At 39.4% G+C, this 26600-nt stretch overlaps 1 protein-coding gene across 2 annotated transcripts in view; it reads left to right on the top strand.

Annotated features, from left to right (window-relative positions):
* Positions 1-3094: 3094 nt before the first annotated feature.
* LOC139940152 (uncharacterized) overlaps positions 3095-26600 on the top strand; it is a 71849-nt gene continuing 48343 nt past the window's right edge. Inside the window, exons 1-7 of one of the 2 annotated variants that reach the window (XM_071936438.1) lie at positions 3095-3786; positions 5801-7399; positions 12672-12983; positions 15732-15783; positions 17455-17657; positions 18750-18950; positions 19265-19316. In XM_071936438.1, the coding sequence (XP_071792539.1) occupies positions 3324-3786; positions 5801-7399; positions 12672-12983; positions 15732-15783; positions 17455-17657; positions 18750-18950; positions 19265-19316 (2882 nt within the window). In that variant the 5' untranslated portion in view covers positions 3095-3323. The remainder of the gene's footprint in view (positions 3787-5800; positions 7400-12671; positions 12984-15731; positions 15784-17454; positions 17658-18749; positions 18951-19264; positions 19317-26600) is intronic. The other variant, XM_071936439.1, reaches the window with a different exon arrangement.

Below are 26600 nucleotides of genomic sequence, written 5' to 3' on the forward strand. Positions count from 1 at the left end.
TGAATCTGTTGAGAAAACGACGAGTATTTTTTGTATTATTATTTTGAGTAATTACCATTAGTGTTGAGTGCCTTAACACTATCAGTTACTCAAAACATAAAAGCTTGGTAATGAGAAATGGAGAGCTGTTGATAGTATAAAACATTGAGAATTTTGAGAAAGAGTTAATTTCTCACTCAAATATTTAAAGACTTAAGGCCCGAAGCCCCTTATTATGAATCTGAAAACACACAGATTTGTGCAACAAGTGATTTCATTTTTCTCTTGCAACCTCGATGATCAATAATGGGTCAACATTTTCGCAGATTTGTTACTTCGTGCAAATGTTGGTATACATCTAGTGAGAGTACTGGTCTTCGACAATTACCAAAGGTGTCCATGTACCTTTAAAATAAAATTTAATGTTGACGTATATTGCATTGATTGACATAAAACTAGACATTTCAGATTTGTCTGACTGTGTACAGTCTACTTGATCTGTGTGTAATCCGATATGTACAAGGTCTGTTTGTTTGATAGTCTATTGTCTTCGTTTCGTAATTCCTCAGTTTATAGTGTGTGCGTTACCCATTATGTAGGCTTTACATTGTAACCAGCTGGGCCCAATTGCATAGCGCTGGTTTGCGGTAAGCAAATTTTTGGTGCTTACTGTAGCAGAACAATTTGCTAAGGTGTAAGCGTATTTCACAGGTTAGCAAGAAAACTAGGCGGCCATCTTGCACGTTCACCATGGATTTGCATTGTGACGTCATTTATTTTCGTGCTGTTAGCACCGGAAGGTTAGCGCGCCTTTGTATGTGCTTACGGTTAGCATCTCTATTAGATGGAAACCGCACAGTGAGCACAAAACCGGCTGTTAAGCAGCTCTATGACATTGGGCCAAGATGATCTCAAACCCATATTTAATGATGTGTTGCATCCTTGCGATCGAGGTACTGAAAACATACCGGGAGCTCACCTAATGCCATACATCAAGGGTTTCGAGAGAGTCAAGTAATTGCCAACTAAGTTTTCAAGAAGCACATTTCCGGACAATGTCATCAACTAAGATGGTCACGTTTCTAAATTTAAGTGACAACATCAAAACACTGTTCAAGACCCAACTTATTGTACGGCTTATACCGGTTGTATAATAAGCAACGGTGATTTACAGGGTCTTAGAATGCTATTTTTCGATTTTTCTACCAGTAGTTCAGACGGAGACTTTTGTAATTGATCTTAACGAGTGAGCTTCCGGATAAAAAATAAGAATTGTCTTCTCTGATTGACCAAATCTCACACTTCTGAGGGGTGGGTTTCACAAAGTGTTTGGACTAGTCTTATCTCGAACTAAGACGACGGACGAGAACTTTGCCTCAGCCTTAAGTTTTTAATAACTCCCAAAGGACTAGTCCTATAGTTGGGACTTTCTTTGTGAAATCAACATAAGGAGACTGAATGAAATGATCCTATCATCATCCACTGGCATGTTTCTGCTCATATATAGAGGCTTTATGAAAATGAGACCTGGTGTGTCATACGCTTGAACTTTTCCCAACCCCCCAAAATGTACAGTAGAAACCGAGTTTACCACCCAGACGTCGAATAGAACAAAAAGCAGCCAGACTTAAAGGCAGTTGACACTATTGGTAATTGTCAAAGACTAGCCTTCACAGTTGGTGTATCTCAACATATGCATAAAATAACTAACCTGTGAAAATTTGAGCTCAATCGGTTATCAAAGTTGCGAGATAATAATGAAAGAAGAAAACACCCTTGTCACACGAAGTTGTGTGCGTTTAGATGGTTGATTTCGATACCTCAAGTTCTAAATCTGAGGTCTCGAAATCAAATTTGTGGAAAATTACTTCTTTCTCGAAAACTATGCCACTTCAGAGGGAGCCGTTCCTCACAATGTTTTATACCATCAACCTCTCCCCATTACTCGTCACCAAAAGAGGTTTTATGCTAATAATTATTTTGAGTAATTACCAATAGTGTCCACTGTCTTTAAATATATACACTTTGTTTTTGTCTTACAGATTCGACAATGCAAAGGGAAGATTCATCACCGGGTCTTCCACAACATCTTCAGCATCCTCAGGCCACACCTAACAACAAACATCACGAGGTTCGCATTGAGTTAACGCTGAGTACTGATGAAGGCGAGTACACATTATCACACGCACCATTGACCACATCTAATAACAACATAACTGGTGATTAACAAAGAGAGAAACATTTTCATGTGAAGCCCAAATCTCAGACCACATTACTACTACTACTACTCATCCATTTCGTCTAGATCACATCGTTTACGAGAGTACATGCTACCCCTCATGTTCATCACTAATGTGTCTTAACCACCCTCCACCCATTCCACTTTGAGAACAAAACGCAACAACGTATATTGTCCGCGTTACTAACTGTACTGTCTAGGCCAAGGTAATAAATACGCCTAGACGTTTTGACTGTTTTGGTACCGACTTTTGATCGTTCACAAAGAGTGGTGTAATGTCAAGTGCATGATTTGTCATAGTGTTGACGTAAAACTGACGTCATCAACACGTAGAGGATTTAAGACTGCATCATCCGCGGTGTAACTCTATCTTACAGTACACTGTATGTACAACGCAATTGAAATAGTCTGGATATGTTTTCACGCTCTTTTCATACACACGTATCGGTACTTGAGTATTGCTTAGTTGTTGGTGTCAGACCTACCCAACATCGTTCGCCAAGGGAAACAAAACTCCAAACAATACCTCCAACCTGAGTCCATTAAAAAGGTCAACCTTCGAGCGTATGATATTCCGGCTCACTAGAATAATAAAATAGACAAGAGACTGAGTATAGGGGACTGTGCATATTGACAATCGTTCATGGACCTTATTCCAACATAAAGATGATAACAAAACACAAAAGACTCCCTGTGATTTGAAATCACCACGGGTATCCGGCTCGACCGTAGCCCCCGCAAAATGTGCATCAGGTTGCCTCGCAGTAGAGACCGACCTGTAGCGTCTAGTCGCAATATTGCAATAGGGCATAGATCCACAGCGGCTTCTTAATGAAGATGAACAGGGCTTCATTAACTCTAGAACAATTAAACTGAAAAATAGTAACGGCACCGGATATCGACACTTATGATCGAGAGCTGGAAATCGAAGAGCGGCGTTCGTATATTGGATGTTATATTCACCTCGGTGTTAAAGTCACAGTGCGTTTTGTAGTGCTTTCATCCGATGCATTTTCCTTCCTTCATGATCTATGCAATTAGAAGCTCAGACGTTTAGAGGTTATGACTGTATCGAGTCCCTGACTCAAGGGTAGTCCACTATACCATGGCACCGCCTAAAACCATCTTAATCGAGCTTGGTATCGAACCCCAGTCAGATTGCGGTATCTGCACCATCGATGCATCCAAGTCGTGTGGTTTGGATCTGGAACTGCGACCACTGAACCAACGATGGGAACAGTCGCCGGAATCGGAACTCATCTTCCGAAGGATCCCCGAGGAAGTCGTGCCTTTCGGTCCCGTTCGTCAGGGACCTTCCGGAGCTTCGGAACCCAGGTTTAGAAGGGGTGTATGCAACACCTGCTCGGAACCATGTGCACGATGTTCGTCTCGCGCAGAGCCGCAAATCCGTCCCCATGGAGGAGAAAATGGGGTTCCCGCCAAAAGGTATCTCTCCTGCGCCTTCTTCGACACTCCTTCTTCTAAGACATACAGAATGGACATTGAATTTCCAACTGCCCACCACTTTGACTTTCAGAGCACACCGCAAGAGACGATAGCGGAAAAAGGTAAATCATCGAAATTATCATAATTACTTCCTTTACCTTTTCAGCCATGTTAATTTACTGAGGTGCATTTTAACTCACTGTCGGAGGAATCTCATTAACCCACAAGTAACCTCATTTTTGTGTATCATACAACAAAAGATGTACATCTTGTCTCCTTCAACATGTACATCAGCCTGGTACGAATTAATGGGTAATATAATATGCTGTAACATTACCAGTTGGGTACAATATATTACAGCCATTGAGAACAGTGCCCATTTCAGTGTTCAGAGTTTTCAGTGCTAACGTACATCGATGTAAGGATTGAACCAAATACATATTAAAACCTTGTTTATAAAAAGAGTGACCTCGTACACTCCAGGGCATTTTCGGGCAGGCAAGCTACACCAGTCATATTGGGAAATTTTCCCATTTTGGTATCATTATAATTTCCTCATAATTTTTGAATTTTGTATCACTATATAGTTTCCCCATAAATTCAAGTATTATAACAAATAACCTCTGAAAGGTTTTGAGATGAGCCCACTCTACTCAAATTAAAAGTGGTTACAAATCAGACCAATCTCCATAAAATATCTGAAGTAATACAAAAGTGTTTTTCCCCCTTGAGCTTTGTACAATGCCTTGTCCAAGCTCTGTTGCTCTTTTGTAAACAAGTGAATGCAAAGATCTGATCTGGTATTAAAGACACTGGACATTATTGGTAATTGTCCAAGACCAGTCTTCTCACTTGGTGTATCTCAACATATGCATAAAAAACTGTAAAAACTTATGCTCAATCGGTCGTCGAAGTTGCGAGATAATAATGAAAGAAAAAAACACCCTTGTCACACGAAGTTGTGTGCTTTCAGATGCTTGGTTTCGAGACCTCAGTTTCTAAATCTGAGGTCTCGAAATCAAATTCGATGAAAATTACTCCTTTCTCGAAAACTACCTCACTTATGATAAGAGGGAGCCGTTTCTAACGATGTTTTATACCATCAACCTCTCCCCATTACTCGTTACCAAGTAAGGTTTTGTGCTAATAATTATTTTGAGTAATTACCAATAGTGTCCACTGCCTTTAAAAGTCATGCTCCAGTGCAAAAGGGAAATGCATATTTTATATGTAACTAGCCCTAGAATTGTTACATTGATTGACTTAAGCCGTTTTTTCCCTATACATTTTTAGAATGTTGAATTTTGTTACCAGGGCCCAATTTCACAGAGCTGCTTAAGCACTAAATAGGTTGATTCTAGCACAACAAAAATATGCTTACCAGAAAAAGGTTATACCAGCCAAACTGCTATGTCACTGTATACAATTTGTGACTGGTATCCTGCTAATTTCTGCTCAGCAGAACAATATTAAACATTATTTTCGGCTTAAGCAGGTGTATGGAATTAAGCCAAGGTAGATGGGTCAAAAATTATTCTTCCCCTTCTTCATTTCGAGTGCAGCCTTCAAATAATTATTTATTGCCATATTATTATTGCAAAATGAGCCTACACGTACTTTTAAAGATGGTCTATTGAACAAAGAGGTATAAAGAACCGTTAGAATAATAATTTAATTAGACACGATGAAGTTAGTATGTCAACCACGCCCATTTGTTATAAAGTCGGTATAAAAAAGTACACTTTGGCTGTTGCGCAAAAAGTGGTGCAAAAACTGCAAGCCACCCTGTCAAATATTGTTACATTGGTTATAATGCTTCCTTCGTTTGCTTAGCAAACACTTTTCTAACAAACGATTTCTACCTTGTCAGCACTTTGACCCAGGCCTGATACTTCACGGAGGCAACCAAGGCGAATGAAGTTGGTGCCCTTGAAATGCTCCAGTAAAACATTACAATTTCCTCATAGGGTGCCCTTTATTAAGGAGAACATGCATTGGTGCTTTTGCCCTTTTAAAAACGAAGCATACAGATCTTCGAGAAGATTGCAACCTTCAATGACGATCTCAAAGTATTGGTGCTGAAACGTCAGGTTGAAAATAACATCAATGTAATCATTCTTATTCTTTTCTTGTCAGATGGTACGCCGTGCCGGATTTCCAACATAAGTTTTGACCATGATGACAGTACCCCAGTTGAGGTAGACTTGCAGCTAGACAAAGGGCTTAACCTTTCGAGCGAAGGCTGGTCGAGTGCTTCTAGTTCATCACAAAGCAGTATCTCGACCTTTAACGAGTCTAAACCCACCTCTGATGATGAGAGTGAATGCGACGAGAAAGACAGTCTGAATAGCAGTTATAGCTCACATGGTGACACTGACGAGGCGGATTCTAGACCGTTCGACAACACACAGTTGGGCCGAGAAGGTAGTGACACCGAGTCAGACTCGGCTTCCAGCAGCACGGAACATTCGGGAGCTTCTGAAGACGATGACGAGTTGTCCAAGAATGCTGTGTCAAACGATGACGAGTTGTCCAATAATTCAGTGCCAAACGATGACGAGTTGCCCAATTATACAGTGCCAAACGATGACGAGTTGTCAGACAATTCAGTGCCAAACTTCAGCTTTCCCTCGTTATTGAAAGAGGATTTAACATACGCACAGTGTGTACCCGATGACCTTTACGACTCATTGCAAGGAGATACCGAACCCGAAGATATCTTTGATGAGTTATGTCTTAATCTGACTCCAGAGGCAGCCGATCAGATGATGATGATTAAAGCAATGTTCAGTGATGAGTCCCCTCCTATGACCCCATTGGAGCCCCAACCCTTCTCCCTCCTAACGACCGAACCAATACCGAGCCACACCGAAGAAACCGTTCAGGAAGAGCTCAAACCGACCGAGAGCAGCGTCCAAGAGACGGCGTCACCTCCGGCCACTGAGTACAGCTTCAGTGACAGCTTGGATCTCACTCCAGCGGAATTTGAGCAGTTCATGGCAATGAACGCTGCATTTGGTGGTCCGGTGGTTTTTCCACCTCCTAAGATTGCCCCGGAATTCCCTTCATTTTCCGCAAAGACATCAAGCACAACACAAAGCCAACCCAAGAAGGTTAGCCCAACACCCGATCCGGCCCTGTCTACCAAGCTTAGAGATCTTCTGGAACCAGATCCTCTGGAACCAGATCTTGTTAAAAGATCCACTGATACCTCAGAACCAATTCCGACCGTAGAGAGTTACAGCCTATCGGATAGCTTGGATCTAACCCCGGAAGAGTACGAACAATTCGCCGCGATGAACGCTGCATTCGGGGGACCATCGGTGATCCCGCCCCCACGAATGACCTTCAAGGAAGTGGTAGAACTCGTCAATCCCAAATTGGCTCCTGCCAGGCCTACGTCGCTCGACATTCAAGTAGTGACCTCTCCAGATCTTACAAGAAAGTCCTCTGTTCCCACAACCTCATCAGCAAACCCGGAAGACAATCCGGAAGCAGACGAGGAAGGCACCTCTTTCTGGGCCGATTGCGACGACACGGTTCTTATAAAGAGCTCTGCTGAGCCTACTCATGACTCATCCGACTCACTCGTTGCATCATCCCAGGAGGACGAAGGAAGTCTGACCCCGCAATTCGAGCAGCCACCTAAGACCTTTGACACGGAAGTAAATGGTGATTGCGGTCCCGTGACGACAGATCAGAAATCATCTGAAGAAGAGAACAAGACAGCAAAGGGTAAGCTATACAATTAGTTTTTTGTTTGACGTTTGACTGTATGTAAAAAAACCATGTATTGCATTTTTTGTTCAGATTTTGTTACGTTTCGAATCAGACAAACTTTGAATGAGGCAAAAAATCACAAAACCCACAAAGAATATCGTATTTTTAATATCGTAATTATTCTCCATACACGAAACCAAAAGTATAGTGTTCCACTTGGGGAAACAGCGCCCTCTTCAACAGTGTGTTACAATCTGACTGAGCTGGGCCCATTGTAGCCTGAATATCTGACGTCACACTTCGAGGCTCGTGTTAAAAGACAGGGCCCAGCCTAGGGCCATTGTCAAAACTATACCAACTTTTTCCCCAGAAGACGATCAGAGCATACTGATCGAAACGTCGAGTTGAAACCAACGGTTCTTTTCAGAACCTCCCCAACTCATTAGAGATATTCATTACATGGTGTTACCGCAAACATTTCTATATATACCAACTTCATTAAACGTGCACCCCCTCCCTCCTTTGAATGTGAAGCACATGGACTCAAAACTAGCTTAGAAATAAACAGGTTGCCAGACAAACTAACAACAATGCTTTGACCGGTGTCCAATACTACCTTAGGAAAGAGTTTTTCAATCAGCTAAACCACACTTATACGTCATTGGACACTGGTAAACGGAACCAAAACCTACCAATTCTTCTCGGCATTTTTTGCAAAGTGGGTTATAAGCCACAGTTCCATGTTGTGTTTATGAATAGTCTCCCCCACAGATTTATTGATTAGTAAATAATCTCACACCAGTAAGCCCTTGAGAGGTATGGGCTCCATTAGGTTGTACGCAAATCAATTCGATATCAAAGGTCAGATGGGATAGTTATTGGTTGTTGGGTTCTTCATCAATGACCTTTTTACATCTTGAGCGTTGTCGGTATTACACCAACAAGCTGTATGAAGGTGTGTTTGTTTACTTGCTCGACACATATTTAAAGGCGCAAGACACTATTGGTAATTACTCACAATAGATGTGAACATCAAAATTACCGTTAGAATAAAAACTTATTTGGTAACGAGGAATGGGGAGCTGTTGTCAGTACAAAACATTGTGATAGTAACGTATAGTTTTGAGACAGAGGTAATTTCTCACTCAAATTTCAAAAGACTTTTAAGTCTTCAGGCCTGAAGCCTTTTAATATGCATCATAAAGCACACAAATCCGTGCAACAAGTGTGTTATTCCGTTCATTTTTGTCTTATATTGTTCACTGATTCGTTGTTTTATGCATACAATTTTGGGATACACCAAGCGAAAATACTCTATTTTGACAATTACCAAAAGTGTCCAGATGAATAGGCCTATGCAGCCCGTCTAATAGGCGCACTCATTACACAAATAACCAGCCTCATTTCACCCCTGGGTGGTGAGAAGCAATGTTGTTAGTGCCCTGCTGAAAGACGCAAGGTGTTGCTAGAGTCAAGTCCAATGTTGTACCTATATGATTATATAGACCCAATGCTTAGATTCTACCTGAACCTTGGGTTGGTTTACAGCGCATGCAGCATCGCATGATACGTTGTATTTTCGATATTTAGAAAGAGATGTGTGAGCGCAACGCACTGTAATTACCCGTAGCAAATAGTATACTATAACCATAGCAACGACAACTTCTTGGTACATAGACGTCTTGGCAGAATCTACACAGGATAATATAAAACAAATATTGGCTGATTCGTACAAAACTACGACTACCTCGTTCAGCCCGGAGTGTTCTATTTTCAATTCAAACAAGCAGTCAATATTTCAGAGCATTTTTGTTTTAATAAACTCTCTGGCTGAGTTTTTTTTTTTTTATATTGGCTTTGAGGTTAACTTTAAAGTACTAATTTGATCCCTTTATATTATTTTGTTATAGTCCCTATTCATCACGGTTCTATTTTATAGCAATAAATGTCTTGCTCGGCACCTTTGCCAAACAATGTTTCACTGAAAGGCTTACCGAATGATAAACAAGGAACTATAGTAAATTAATGAGCTCATAGAAATTCTAATTACTAATTTTATAGCAAGGTTTCCCTGAAAGGTTTCCCAACGATAAGCAAAGAAGTGGATAAATAAATAAACTCAAAGATTTTTTTTTTTTTAAATACGAACACTTCTTATTTGTACCGCCTTGATCCAATGGTTATACCTGCTCACTCTGCCCCCTGTCGACCCCCTCCCATGTTCCGTACAATAGCCTACCCATCGTTACTGTCATACTACTCTCCTGTATAATTAGCACGTGTACATCACACTAGCGTGTCATCTTCGTGCCAATCACAATAATTCAAGTCATCATGAACATAGAAGTAAGGTTTCATTTGCACGAAAGCTATAGAGCTCCCGTGAGTGTGGTTATCAATCCAGATACCGAGATGTAACTTGTCTCGCCAAGTCGACTTATTTTATGGAATATGTCGACTTGTCTCTATTATTTATTTGCCAAGTCGACTTTTTATATTTTTTATGTCGACTTGTCTTGACAAAATATCTTGTCTAGACTAACTAGAAATTAAAGTCGACTTACAATCTCAGTTTCAGAGTGTCTGAGATCACCTGGTTGAGATCATGAGACAATGTAAGTTTCAGAATGTCGACTTGGGAATAGATATGTTATCATGGCCAACTCGACACCTTCATTTCAGTAAGTTGACTTGGCGAGCTAAAATTATCTCGCTGTCTTGATATTAAAGTGGTTTGGCACATCTTGGGTTCCAATTCGTGTTGAGCTCTTACGGTGGTAGAGCAGCATTCTTAAAGCCCTTTGTAAGGTGGTCAGATGTCATAACCCAGTCGAGCCGAAGGTTTTTTAAGAGTTTGTTGTGTACAGCGGGGAATACCTTTATTGTTCCGGCTGGCTAGACTCGATTCATCGTTTTCTGGAATTTATGATACCTTTAGGGGCTTCTCTTAGTTACATGTTAATCTGGGCTTTATGTGATTAACAAAGAGCAGATAGAGGCTACTAATGAGGACTAAATATAGCCATGGGAATTCTATTTATGGCATTGCATCTATTTATGGAACAGTCATTTGTAATCTCTCTTTGCGCACCAGTTTTGTGTTACTTACTTGTAGCTAGTTTAATTCAAGGAGACTTTTGGTTTAAAATTTTGATGTAATAAATAGGCACAGGCTAGATTTAAGGTATAAATTTGGGTTTTCAAAAATGCCTTGCGAATTCCCATTTCAACATAATTTTTTTTCACAACCGAAGTATCAATATACGAATCATATTGAGTGCTCCCATATTCTCTAGTTTGTTTCCATCCATATCCATGGCAACCGTGAACCGCATCTTGTAAACAAACGTCTTATTGTGGTGTAAATTATGCACAACTCTAAAATATTGATTATGTGTTAGGTACACAAAATGCCGACTGACCGTGAAAATTGTGGCATAAAAAACCCAGGCACTTCAGCGTGATTGTTGTGTTATCATACTGGTTATTACTTGGGTAGATGTGGTTGTACACTTATTTTGTGAGACTAAAGTCGAAGATCGAACCAGGAGTTCTCCTAAAATACACAAAAATGGTGAGTGATCAATGCTAAGTAAAACTCTAAAGTTATGTTCAGTTTAGATAATTCTTTTTGAATGAACGCGGGGAGATGGTGAGATTTTTTTTACATTTCATTGGATTACCAAAATCATCACCTTTGAATGAACAGTAATCAAAAGAGGTTTCAGACTTTTATCTGAAACCAGACACTATTAGGTTCTCGAGCATCTATAAAGAAATCATGATCTTTGATCTATCTTTCTGTGTACTCGGACTGTTCACAGAAGCTCCTTGAAATCTACAACCCAGCAGGGGTTATCAAAAAGTTTAGATATCAGCATTTCCAAGAAACATTAAAAGCTTTAGATCCTAATTTCAGACCGTTTTGTCAGTAGAGCTACTAATACCCTAGTCCTGCGGCCTTACACTTTCGTAATACCACAGTGACGTCCTGGATATCAGGGTCCATTTCTGTAGTATAGAGAAGGAGTCCTATATAGGGCTACTAATACCCCTGTTTTTGTGTTAGATCTTTCTTTGCTGCTTTTACGACCAAATATTTTGTTTGTCTTCTTAATTCTTACCTTGCTTTTGTTTATATTTGACATGTCTACATAAAAGTGTTCGATTAATAAGATAATATGTTTTTAAAATAAAATTAGATTGTCAGGAACACTCGTTTGTAGTTATAGATTCTTTGCCATCAACAAATATTTAGATTATAGTACGTATCAATCATTCTGTCAAATTGCTAAGCAATAAGTCCAATCATGGTCCAATCAATCAAACTTCTGTCAAATATATTTGTCAGTTGGCGATTAAAGCTCTTAAACCGTAAATTTCACACTTGTATCCTGATGAGAAATAGCAGTTGAAATTCTCCCAAATCCGTGCTTATTTTGATCACCATGCACAGTCGAAATTGTTCCGTTTAGACAGTCGCAAACAATATTTGATACAATCGTTCATTACAACAAGACTAAAAATGGACAATCCCACATGTTTTCAGCAATAGCATAGTATGCCGTGTTTGCTTTGAACGCTTATGACTGAAAGTTGTATACAAAGAATGAATGGAAAACAAATCTCACATCATCAAAAAAAAGGTGCATGACCTCACGAGCGAAATGCTGTATTGTTAATGAAAATTCAATTCTGACTTGACATAATACAATGCTTTGAATGTCATGGCCATTTGATGGTATCTCTCCATTCCCCATTCAGTCCCGTAGAAACCACGTTGAAGTGTTTTCCACTGGAGCTTAAGAGAAACATTCTACCGTGTAGGTCAAGGGTGTTAAATGCTTATTATTTCCCCCACAAAATGGTTTACCCTGCAAAAATATAAAAGAATCAGACCACAGAGAAAAACACATTATTTTGTTCAGTACAATTGTGGCACTCAATCCCTTATGATTTCACTAAGCCGAGCATTCAGACATCGGTGTAAGCCCTTCAGGTCTGCTACTGTATGCAAATGTGTATCCACCCCGTTGCGACACATTTGACTGAGAAAAAAGTCTGAGTGTTGACAGAAGGAATTGTTAGCATGGCTCGTCGATTCTTATGGGGCATTAGAGCTGTGTGTCTCTTTTGTTGTCGCCAGCAAAACATTCTTGGAAAACGTTTACGGAGCAACGAGGTCGACGTCCCTCTAGCTACGCCGTTAAAAAGCATATTTTTACGGGCCCAGTTCTTCTTCTGGTATCTTCGGATAACATTTCGGAAACTTTTCTCCACCTTTCAGGACCACTTTTCATTGAAGAACTTCTTTTGGCATCAGCATCGGGAGAGGGTCATGGGGAAAACTCAGTGTTGATGAGGTGTAAAATCGACGCTTGGCCCGCCCCGACTGTCAGCTGGTTTTACAAGGACGAGCCGCTAGGTGATGGTAATGAAGCCGTGGATCCAGACCGTGTGGTGTTGAAATCTGACGGTGCACGAGGTGTCTTTACTCTGCTGTTGAAGGAAGTGGAAGGGTTTGATACCGGGGTTTACACGTGTAAAGCTAGTAATATCGTCGGAGAAGCAACGAGTGCTGCTGAGTTGATTGTACAAGGTAAGGACACTATGTTTATTTTTTATCAACAATCGTGGGTTTTTGGATAAATACAAGTTTTATGTGTAAACTTTCCATATCCTGCCACCACTTTTTACAAAAAGGAATGTCTCATTTGAGTAAATAAGATACTATTTTATTTCCTTACGAATGAAAACGTGGTGGCAAGATACTGATTCTTTCTGTATAGCGCCACCACTTTTTCACTCATTTTTACAAAAAGGGATATCTCATTGAGGTAAACTAGAAACTATATTATTTCATATCGAATGAAAAAGTGTTGGCGCCATACGGAAACTTTTTCAAAATGTGACTGCGTCAATACAATCTTTACGTGTATTGTGTTGTCACTAAGTCTTCGAGAAAGGTGTTGCTATGGTCGAAACATCAGGCCGTTAACACATTTTTTGCGGACAAAGATCAAGTAAAAAGCAAAAGGTTGAATCATGAGCAAGACAAAATGAAAGTATCATAATAAATAATTATATGAATAAGATCACACGCGTTCTTCTTTGTAGTAATGAGGTTCCAAATCAATTCAGTTCAATGTTAGAAATGTTATTTCCATATTGAACAGTAAATGTAACATTGTAGAATACAATATTGTATAGGTACAATCCTATAAGCCAAGGCTTTGTGGAGGTTTTTTAAAGAGCAAACAAAGTACATGAACAATTTAATAATGACAATGTTCCATGACCAATGTTTCAACACAAAGGGCCAATGCACATTGTGTTGCCGTGAAAAAAAAAAAACCGACCCTGACCCATCGTATACGGGTTAGAAGTTCAAATGCAGAGCTAAAAGATCGATTCACAAAGCCAATGCCATTTATTCCAGTTCAGCAAACAGTAATAACACTCTTTCTGCCTTGCCTTGGGGTTATGTATATACCTAATTACAAAGCCTTCTCAAGATAAACAAACTATTTGGTTTCCCTTTGAATCCTAAACCCTGCCCTTTTTTGCAAAGAGGTTTCGCTCCATAAATCTTTGATTTGTTCAGAGTTATTGTTGTCAAGTACAATAATGGACTTTTACAAAGAAGCAGGGGAATCCCGTCTGGCTAAAAGTAATTTAATATGAAACAATAGACCAGGGCCCAATTTCATAGAGCCGCTAAGCACAAAAATTTGCTTAGCATGAAATTTCATCCTTGATAAAAACGGGATTACCAACAAAATTTCCATTTGTTTCATGTTGCTTGTACTGGTCTTCAGCTGTTGTTTGCTTATCCTAAAAATCACGTGGAAAATTGGTTGGTAATCCTGTTTTTATCAAGGGAGAAATTTCATGCCAAGCACATTTTTTTTTGCTTAGCAGCGCTATGAAATTGGGACCAGCAGCAAGCACAATGTGGCTATGTTGTTTGTTTTTAATTGGAGTGAATTTGATGCCGCATCCAAATTGGTGGCTACGAATATGGCTATCGGCTAGATGATTTCCGCATCATCATGCGTTAAAGTAACGTAGTTATTATTGCACAATATCCACCCAATAAGGTGCCCACAGCACATGAAAAAACAGAAGTATTAATAGTGAAAGAGTAAACAGACACGAATGAAGAGGGAACAGTAAGAAGTAAGAAAGAAAATGAAAGAAAAGATTACCTTCAGTTGTCTGGAACAAATGAAATGTCAATACTGTACATCTATCATCAAATGTTCGTTTGATCATGGAGGAATAAATTGATCATGGATGAATCTAATTTATTCCTCCATGGTTTGATCGAATTCAATTCAATACATGAGTTAAAAACATTTTGCTGAGCAAACAATAGCGTGGATAACAATCACAAATTGTACGTCTGGCATTGTAAATCTGGTAATTATAATTTGTTATATTCAGCTACTCCCTGTGCTTAAGCAGCTCTTTGAAACTGGACACAGCTTCAACATGATGTATCGATGTATAACAGAAAGAGAGATTTTTTCCAACAATCATCCCTAATGCAACAGTAGGCCTTTTTCAAAAGTGCATTGTTGTTGTGTGTTGTTTCCAGAATGATTGACACACATTAAGTCTGCCCCTAACACAGTCCTGTTAAAAACTGGCCAAGAAAGTGAAGAGCTGTAGACTATTAACGGGGCGTGAGAGTGTAGAAAGTACAAAACATCATACATTCACCCAGTAAGCCAAGATGGGCCAAGGGGTCGGTGACGCGTGTTGGGGACAAAACGCACAAATAAAGGTGGATTTATCCCAATTCTAAAGAGTTGTTACAATTGTTGCAGGGTGTTTTTTTTTTACTGGTCAAAACCTTAAAGAGTGTTGACCCCGGAGAGTAAATTTTCCAAATCAACTTTGTACTTTTTCGAAAAAGGGTCGCATCTGAATGAATTTTGTTTTTGCGCTAAACAAAACTGCCACTGTCGTGGTGTTTTTCAATGAGGATTTTTTCTTTTCTTTTTAATCGATTCAAAAAAGGGAATGCTTCAGAATGTTTTTTAGAATGGCAATTTTAAAGTGCAGAACAAATTTGCCATCTGAAAATACCCGTTGCATTGTCCATGTTGTCCGTTAAAGTCCACCGCAATAGCATATATTATATTATTGGTCTTTGACATATTATTACATAATAGTGTCGTCCAGTGCCTTCAAACAGTATGTTTGTTGAAAGCGATTTTTTTACCTTATAAATTATAACAAGCTCACGGTAGTCCTTTGATTTTAGGACAAGTTTAGAGTTTGTAAAATAAATTATGATCGAATTTTGTTTACTATTTTTGTTTGTATTATTCTTTTGCAGAATCAGTGTCGGATTCAGAGTACGAAACAGCTCGATCCTATTTTACATCCGGGTAAGTTTGACGTCACTGCTGCCGTGGACTTTTTCCGTAATTCATGTGTTCCCATGCATTGCTGATTTTCCTGACATTCTCTACCGGTGTTAATTATTTACCATTAATTGTGCAGTCTGGTTCATTTTTGAAGTAGCATCAGTATACATAATAGTAGTATTGCACACAGGGGAGTTGACGAAGATGATACAGTTCCAATGACAGATTAGATTTTGAGTGGTCTTCACTACATTTGGATGTGGACTTTACCAAGCCCTCTATTGACAAAATTGTGTTTATTTTGAATTTGGTTAAGTTAGAGGAACACGTTGCCTTGGATCGGTCGAGTTGTTCTGAAAGACCAACGCTTTTGAAAGACCAACTCGCCCGATTCAATTTAAAGGCCGCGTAAATTTTCATGCATATCATCAGAATTCCTCAATTCCTTTTGGATATTGTAAAGCAGATGGGTAATTATTTGTTCTTATGGTTTTGCTCGAGCATTTTTTTTGTCCGCCACCTGTGAATCTACTTGGCACTGATTTCAGTAGTAGGCATAATCACTGATTTCAGTGGTAATTCGACAGGCAAACACACTGTGCTATCTAAAGCTAACACGTGGTGAAAATGCCTTAAGTTTGTCTGGAATTTCGAGGATTAGCACCTATCATGTCTGGGCATTCTGGTGTATATACCGTTGATAATAAAGTCAACACACTGCATAGAAACGGCTTATAAAAAGGATGAACAAGAGGTAAAATCTGCAATCACCCGTTCTTTTATACGTCCGTACCTCCCAGCGCCTTCGGTCAATTCTGGGTGATGCCAGAGTATTCTAGCCGAACTAACATGTCAGATGCAAATGTTGTGACTGGTATTTGCTCATTTCAGCTAAGCAGACAGTGTAACAAAAATCTGCATAAGCAGCTCTTTGAAATTGTGCCCTGTTTTGGTTCCCAAAAGAAATCACAATAATAGTTCTGATATCATGTGCAATGGTGAAACATACGTTATTGGTGAAAACCGACCTTGCCCTTTGCCGACAATATGGAGCCGATGATGGGTTGCTACGATTTTAGAAGTTCTTCGAGGAAAACCAAAAAGTAACTTGAGCCTGCTCGGTATATTTTTGAAGTTTGTCCCGTTTATTTGTTGGGTAGAGGCGTTTTCGACGACTTTGCAGTTACCTGTTTTCACAATATTATAAGGCCTATAATCTTTCTTCAAGGTGCTTATTAATTCACATCGTGTGTCGTTCATTTCAGGCTTCGTTTTCGAAAGGGCAAGGGCACCAAGGTATTTTCTCCTTCGTAAAGGGCACCAGGGTGGATTTCACAAAGAGTTAAGACTAGTCTTATCTTGAGTTAGGGCAAGTTACTCGTCCTAACTTATACCTATAGCCATACGTTTTTAATATCTCCTAGGACTAGTCCTAAGTTGGGACTAGTCCTAACTCTTTGTGAAATCGACCCCAGGAATCTTTAAATTTCTACTGGAGCATTTTAGGGGAACCAAGACAATGACCAAGGCATGGAGGCACACCCCTTCATTGCCTCCGTGAAGTATCACTCAGGCCTGTCATTTTCATGCTGGGAGGACTCTGAAGAAGAACTACGACCGCATTGACTGCAGGTTATCGTCAAACTTTCTACATTTATTGATTTTTTTAATGTGGTTTATTTACATCCACAGAGATGAAATCGTGGATAATCTAGGCGAGTCGTGGCTTGCTCGAGGCCGTGGGGTGAATCGGAGCAGATCGCCCGGTAGGATGGTACCGGAGCGCACGGTACGCATCACAACGCACCGTGCCTCGGCACCTCGCTTCACTTTCAAGCCACAGAGTCGGGTGGTTGAGATCGGACAGACGGCCAGACTCATATGCGGCGTCAGAGGTAAATAAATCAAATACCGAAAGTTTGTAAGAATTAAAGGCATTGGACACTATTGGTAATTGTCAAAGACTAGCCTTCACAGTTGGTGTATCTCAACATATGCATAAAATAACAAACCTGTGAAAATGTGAGCTCAATCGGTCATCGAACTTGCCAGATAATAATGAAAGAAAAAACACCCCTGTTACACGAAGTTGTGTCCTCAAGTTCTAAATCTGAGGTTTCGAAATCAAATTCATGGAAAATTACTTCTTTCTCGAAAACTGTTGCACTACAGAAGGAGCCGTTTCTCAAAATGTTTTATTCTACCAACCTCTCCCCATTACTCGTTACCTAGTAAGGTTTTAAGCTAATAAATATTTTGAGTAATTACCAATAGTGTCCACTGCCTTTAATATAAGTATAACTTACCAAGAATAATGTGCATAATTAAAGAGAAAGGGAAAGACAAGAAATGGGAGAATAATATGCCGTATTTATAGAGATGAATAAAGACACGACAGAAGGGGGAAATGTTGTCGAATGTACATCAACATTTCTAAGACTCAACTGATGTCATTGCAGTATGAAAAGTGGTGATATTGTTTTCTGGCCATTATGGCAAATTACTTCATTTTGGCATGGTTGTAAAATTTTACAGAAATGTACTTCATTTGGCAGGACATGCCCGTCCCCCCCCCCCGAATTATTTTTGTCAAACTTTTTTATTTGATTTGATTTTATAATTATGTTTTCTTCATATTAAATAAGAAGAGGGAAAATGGTGCGCACAAACAAAATGTTACCGTAAAAATGTACCAAAATAATGGCTAGGAATTTACCCTTCATTTTCAAAATAATTATTTCCAACCCCTGCCGCGTCACTGCGCCTTGCTCAGCGCTAACGTGCTTTGGCAAAACAATCTCGCTTTCATCTTGAACTGCTTGTTGTTGTTGTTGGCCTTCAAAATGTCAAAAATAGCGAGAACAATTCCTGTATGCACAACAAGATCGGCTTAAGAAGTGTTGAATTTGACACCTTTGTTGAAGGCATCTTGCGACATCGATTAGCATTTTTTTGTTAATCCCTTCTCTTTTATTATGTATCGCCAGGGTCCCCTAAGCCGCGCGTGAGCTGGTTCAATCACGGCACTGAGCTCAAGAACGAGGGACGTTACCGAGTACTGGAGAGCGAAGATGGTAACTTTGTCTTGGAGATACGGGAGGTCGAGTTGCTAGACACTGGTAGTTATATCTGCACGGCCGGGAATATCATCGGGCAGATCTACTGCGCTACGGAGCTCTCAGTCGAAGGTTGGATTACATACTTGTTTTTAAAAGTTCCATGCACGGCTGATTTTTGCCAATGTTTTGTGTCTTCCTCCGAACAACTATTTGACAGATGATGCTGTTTGAAAACGAAAAACAAGCAAAAACTTTCGCATGTCGCGGACATTGTAAAACATAGTAAAGGCCTACATGGTCACATACAACAAAACATAATTAATTTTGCGTTGTTTTTAATCAAGTCCACCACAAAATTAAGTTCTACTTAAAGTATTACTGTCGAAAGTTACTTTTCTTCAATTTAAAGTGTATAATTATTTGTGTTTGCTTATTCACTTCAGAATTTGGTGAACCAGAAATTGATGTTAAGACCGTTGCTGCAGACATGTCACTGTAAGTATCTCTGAACCAATGAATTAGGGCCTAATTCTCTTGTATTCTTCTACCGATGGGTACTGCATTATCACCCCCATGGGTCCAGTTTCATAAAGCCTGTAAGCACAACAAAATTGCTAAGCACATAAAAACAAAGCTTAGAAGGAACATGTTACCAGCCAACATTCCACAAAGTTTATTGTTGCAACATTATGCCACACCCACTTTTTGCTTAGCAAAACAAATCTCTTAGCAATATTTTCTGCTGAACAGCTTTATGAAATAATGGGGCCCTGGTCTCAGGGGTCATTGAACAGGAAGGGTTGGCATGTAATTAGACTTGACTCAAGACCCAATCCCGTGCCATCGGCAAAACTATCGTTTTGTGATGTTCTGCATTCCCAAACCTGTTCCGCTGACGGCGGATGCTTGGGGACCTCTCGCACGAGAACGGGACTTGAATCAAGTCTAGGTTGTATAGTCAGCAAGGAATTGCCCACCAACAGAATCGCCGGGCTACTCCACTTTATCTTATAGCGATTAGGGGTCATTCAGTAAAGTCAAGGTTAAACAATGTTTTAACCCATCTACCTAACCCAAAGTTCGATATTTAAGTAAAAAATGGCTTCAAATTATAATTTAGACACTGAAGAACAACGTAATGTCTACAATAAACAACGTTATTTTAGATGAAAGCTCTCTAGCATCAGAAGTTTCTACGGCTGTTCCTGTATTAATTAAACGACTTTGTATGGGTTTTAGGAATGATGATAATTATATGACCGGCTGGGTATTGTATATATGCTAAAGATATTAATCTAAACATAATTTTTGATTGTTTCTGCCCGACCCACAAATTAATAAACAATTAACATCGATTTTTTCAATAGTTGTTTTTTCAATTTCAAAGTGTACTGAATTCTAAGGCTTAACTGTACCATCATATCTGGCTTGGCTTAACGCGGACACTGGGCTAGCAGGCTTTTTGGCGTGACACCGTTGTTCCTGACCATCCGCTTCCTTTTTAGAGGCCGCCTCCTTGTTATTTTTACAAAGTTTTGTTTACGAAAAAAAAGAACACTTTAACGATCTCAAAATAATAAAGTCGGTTGTCTTTAAAAATCTTGTCGGCCGGTGTCGGATGCAACTGTGCCCGCCATGCAATACTGACCGCTCCGGACACTTTTGCATATGCAATCGTGTCCGGGGCTATGCAAAAACCGTCCGGCTGACATCGGCGTAAGCAAGCGTGCATGCACTGAACCTACGTATTTATATGCATCATGAACTTTCACGTATTCTATGATTGCAGCGAATACCCAACGGCCGAACATTTCCCATATTCATGACATGCACTTAGCTTGTAAAAAAATGGCGAACGTGTTCCGTCGACCAATGGCGTTTAACTAACTGCAAGGACGGTTTTGCACGGGGCGGACACAACTGCATATGCAAAGTGTCGGGCGGACACAATTGCATTATGCAAAACCGTCCGGCGGACATTTTTGCATATGCAACAATGTCCTCCGGATAGTATTGCACAGAGGACATAATTGCAGAGGACCAAATAAGTTTAATTAAGCCTGTAATCACAAAAACTTGCTTAGCACAACAAAAATAAGATATTGATAATTGCTGCAACATTCATGTCTTACTTAGCCAAAACATTTTGAGCAGAATTTTCGGCCGCAGGATAATAAAATTTTGGAGGTAGTTTTGAGCACTTTCGGTAAAATCCTTGATCTGTCGATTGAGGGCGTTGTTCAAGTCTGATACATTTTGACATCGGCTCTCTGTCATGTCTGTACATTTTTTTGTACACACACCACCACCACAAAAATGACACGCACGTGTGAACTTGAACACGACACGAAGTAGTAAATCTGCTTTGAAGAATCAATGGTCACTTGTTGTCAAGGTTATTAATTTCCCTTCCTCCATGGATCAAGAGAGTATCTATAAAGTAAGTTTTTCCGATATTTACTGGTCGAAAACATGAATTTGAAAACATGGACCGTGTAACGTGTTCAAATCATCGTATAGCCCCAGTTGTGTGGCCAAGGATAGCTGATCCTTGGCTTCTTCCCCTGTGAGCTTATACTTTCTAGAAGTAATCCTTGGCCACACAAGTGGGGCTAACCATATCAAAACTTTGAACAGCGTTTTTATACCACAACAAGTCACCAGAACAACACAACACAAACGGAGACTGACGTGTGACTGAGGCTAGCATGCACTGAGCAAGGAACCTGTACGACACAACAAGTTTACAAAAATTAATCACTACTGTGTGAGCTATAGACTCTTTACTATGCTTTTCCCAATAGCTTTAAATAGTCCCAATTCCAATAAATTGATGAAGATTGTCAATTTTTGTCATGTTCCCCCCCCCCCTTTTAACCTCACTGTTTGAGAGTCACTGTAGGTGTATGCACTTGCCTTCATGAATCATTTCTCGTCATTTGCGAGCCAATGCATGCTTGCCAACGCAGTACGCTTTTGCTCATGTGAGTCTGTAGGCTACATGTCACATACATACGGAGGAAGAAGAAGACAGGACCTATACATAGTTCTTTATGGAAATGACTTGTTTAAAATGTTATGCTGACAGTGGCAGTCAAGTCCAGGGTAGGGTTTGCCCCTGGGGGTTTTCTAGTGCAATAATCGTAACCATCCATCCTCCCCGACAGTCGCAGAAGATCTTGGGTCATGATTTATTGCAACTAGGTTCACCAACTGTGCTTTTTAAATCAAGATCCCAGCATACTATGACAGATTATTGGACCTAACCTACAGTTGAGGATTTGCAATTCAGGGTTTAACAAACACTCATATTTTCTCAACAGAGACCAACAAATCCTGGTGCTCATTATGAGAGCCATCCAATTGTTGTCTTTTCTTATGTCAAGTCAGAGTTTAATTGAGTGATAAATTTCCGAAAGAAAATTATTTACTCCAAAAGCTCCCAAAAGTTTGGATACAAAGTGCAGATTTTTTTTCAATATTACCGACCCTGCTGTGTGGTATTTAACTTGATGATTTTTTTTTTGTACAGTCTATGACAGGTTGACATTTTTGACAAACATGAAAAAACAAAAAACAAAAAACCCAAACATAATCCCTTCAAAATGGAATAAACCTACTATACCATGTCCCTGGACAGATGTTTACATATTTATTTATAGATCAGACGAAGAAGCCAGAGTGCAGCGCAGTATAACTAACAAGCTTAAAATACCGTATTCAGCAATCAGTCTGTAATTGTACTTGAATTTAATACATGAGTGGGGACCTTGGGTTGGTTCATTGTGTAGACCCCTAACCTTATGTTTCCGTGAAATGTATTTTGAATGCATGTAAAAAGAAGTGCGTACTCTAGATCCTGCTTGAAGGATAAATTTAACATGGGGTGGGGGAGGACTTGAAAAAAACCTAAAAGCTACAAGGTCGAAACTTGGGATATAGAGACTTCAAAGAGTTCTAATGGGGAGAAATGATTAATGGACGTCTCTAACAATAACATCTTTCATGCCATTGTATTTGATACCCTTCTAGTGCATATTTTGTCAATCAACAACCCATTCATTCAATGATTGATTGATTGAATTTATTTTGAGAAAAAAACACAGCAGGAACATGATGCCAAAATACATCACAACCATTGCTGATTACAACAACAGGAGAAAACGCATTGAAATGAGATACTAACCAAAATAGAACACAAGATAGAAATACTGTCACAAACTTACCCAAGGATAGCACAAAAAGCCAGTAACTTATTTTACAGCGGGGTCCTTACAAATAAAACAGTGAAAAATGGCAAAAAGAATAAGTTACCAAAAAACAGACAAACATCTAGACGAGAGCAAAAATATGAATCATGGAAATTAAGAAAAACAAGTCAAACACAAAATTGATAAATAAATATAAAAAATATGTAATTCACATTTCAAATAAACAATGGGTCTGGATTTTTTTGTACAGTCAATTTGTACTCAAGTACCAAACATTAATATGCTAAGCAAGATTTGTCTGTGTTTAGAAAGTTTTTGTGCTACAGGCTTTGTGAAACTAAGCCAAGGTTAGAAAGTAGAAATCAGTGCCTTCTTAGGTCTATCCCTTGAGAAGTGTAAGTTAACAACCTCTTGGTCACATTGTGAAAGGTCGTTAGATGATGATGTGTAAGAGCAAGTTTGTATGCAGTGTGATGTTTATCTGTGACTCTGATACCCCTGGCCACAGATCGCACAAATAAAACTTTCTAGGAAGTCCCATTGTTGCATACAAATTACCAGAGGAAGCTCTTGTAAGTATTTAAGCTAATCCATGATGTGTTAATCTTCAGTGGATTAGCATCTCACTTGGGAGCTTCTCAATGACATCTGGTCAACAGGGGGAGGGATAAGTGTGTAGAAGGCAACTTTGCAGGTTAAAGGAAATGTACACTGATTGATCATAGAGCAAGGTCTGCTTGTTGTAAAAGCCATGAGCGAGAATCTTTAGAAGAGTGAAAGATTGCCCTTGTATAGCAGAGCAAAATGCAACACAAAATGTTTCAATTGCTATTCAATATTAGCATTCAGTGTGCACGTACCGGTAAACAAGTTCAGTCGAAATGCCTTGCTATGCAAAATTGATGGGCAATATCGTCCCCCGGAGAAGAAAATAAGAAATTTCAGTTTTAGATGTGGGAGACAAACCCATAGAATTATTCAAAAGAAAACCCACGCACTCAAGTAGGGACTGAAACCCACTCCACATAGTGCCCCCGTTGGGATTTGAACCTGGCACCCAGAGGTAGAGGGCAAGGCAAGACACCACACCACTACACAACACTACACCAACCATGACCGCAGAAGGAGTACTGTTAAACAAGCAGAAAAAGAACCGACAATTATTTTAAAGACAAACTTCTACATTGGTAGAGTTGGCTTTAACAAATCGATTAGTTTCAGTTTGAAAGTTCACTTACAGTAAATGTTCATGCGAGTACCAATCCTCCAGAGAAATATTTGAAACTGGAAGAATGCCACAAAATTCAGGAAAATAATAGCAATTGAAAACACCTAGATGCACCTGTTAGTGCAATATTAAACCCATGAAGCTGGTAAAATCTTTTATAACAAAGCATTAAAAACAGCTGTTTATGTGTTTTTTTTCTCTCAACATTTACCTCTTAAGCGTTGATACAATTTTCACAGAATTTGCGATGCAACTTTGTGGTATGGTTTCTTTATTCAAAACTACATGTAGTCTGACAGAATATGAACCATAGAGCAAGGAACAGAACAAACAAACATAACATTTACCCAGCCTGTTTCCCTTGTGGTTTATAACTAGATATTACAAAAGTGATGAACTTCCCCTTTAAGGTTATCAAAGGGCTACAAAAACCATGAGTAATGTTGTCAAATTAACATTAAAAAGAGCAACTTCGGGTTTGTCACCACAAACCCCTCAATAATACAACTTCATGTAAAACAACACCTGTATAGAAAAAAGGAGAGTCTTTTTAGAAATGAATCAAAAACTGATCATACCCAGCTGGCATTACATTGTCACATAATCATCCCCCGTGAAAAGGCAAATCGTATAGCGCTTCAACAGTCTAGCCATTATATTTGAATATTTAATGTGATCCTACATTTTTACTGCTGATTGATGATACAGGCTGCATGCTCCTTTAAAGTGCGCGATAGACAGAATTAATTCATTATATGCTTTTATAACAGCGAAGGTTACTAATTTATTTTCTAAGCTGGGCGGAGGTCATCAGAGGACAAGACTCCATGGAGTTTAGATCCTCATTGATTTCGATTACAGCAGCTGGTTGTAATAGGTGTCATTTTGTAGGATGAATTGGATGAACTGGGTAGAGTCGTTAAGAACTCTCAACATGGGAGAAATCAATGAAATGTTAATATACATGTACACTGTGTGCATTGTTGATTGCGCAGGCGGTGTATTTCAGCAGTGTGCTTGCTGCGCTGCTAGCTGCTGACCGTGTGGAGTTATGGCTGCTTTGAGAGGGCGGATGCTAGAGTGCTCATTACAGGGGTTTGGAAGCGCTGTACATAAGTGCTAGCCCTTTTGTTTTGAAAGAGATGTTTGTTTTATTAAAATGATCGCCTATTGGAGTCATGGGAGTGACAATGACTTGTTTATTGATGCCTGGGTTCAAGTTGACGTGAATTTATAATTGGATGCATTGATGATTATTTTATTCAACGAGCCTTATGTCGGATGCTGACTGCACATTACAGGGGTGTGGAGGCCCTGAACAATGGCGCTAGCCCTTTCGTTTTGAAAGAGATGTTGGTTTTGTAAATGGTATCCTGTTGGAGGAGCCACGGGATGGGATTGTCAACGAGTTGTTTTTGATGTGGATTTATATGATTGGATGCATTGATGATTATTTTATTGAATGAGACTGATGATGTCGTGATAATGGCAGAGGTGAAGAAAAGATACCGTGTTTGGTGAGTTTTTTTGTAAACTCTCATTAGAGAGGTCTTTTTATTTTTGCTATGGATGCGACCATGCATGTAACAGCTCACTTGGCAGATCAGCTGTTTTTTTTCTTTTTCCCCAGTTGTTTTTCTGTATGCCATATGTTTATGGCATAGTTTCCTCTTTTGTTATTCAAATATTGTAACCTATATAGACCATGTAAACTGTGACATCACCAAACAAAACAGCTGGACTTCATGTTGGCACGATTAGTACACTTTGACACAGTTATCCCAATTGAACTAACAATCAAATCTTATGATGCAGATTTTTATTGAACTTTTGATATGTAGAATTTGGGCACATCTCATCACTTGTTCAGTTGTTATTTCCATAACTCTGGGACTTGGGCCTATAATGTGAAAATTGTGACTGAAAATGTGAAAATTCCCACCACTGTGGTACCTGGAATGTGCAAGGTCACTCATTTTGTAAACAGAGGTCACCAGATCTATAACTCAGTAATGTACTAAAATTGATACGTGTTTCCTGCATACAAGAGGCAGCTTATCTGACAGAATACAAAGGTAAAAAAGCGTATCAAACGAGGCGAAAAGGGCCATGAAGCTATAGTTCAACATTTGTATTCAGCAAACGAAAATGTAATGTGGCTTTAACTCCCTCCTTCCCAGTATGGTTTGTCTGTTGTGAAAATGATGACAATTATAAACGGGTCACCTAAATTGAGTTGCAGTGATTTGCACTGATGTAATCATTTTTTCTTATGGTCTTTATTACCGTCACCCTCTTGAAATCCTGATCCCGATCTATTCTTGAGAAGAATTGTTTGTG

This window comes from Asterias amurensis, chromosome 7, assembly GCF_032118995.1.
Source record: "Asterias amurensis chromosome 7, ASM3211899v1".
Classification (NCBI taxonomy): Eukaryota; Metazoa; Echinodermata; class Asteroidea; order Forcipulatida; family Asteriidae; genus Asterias; species Asterias amurensis.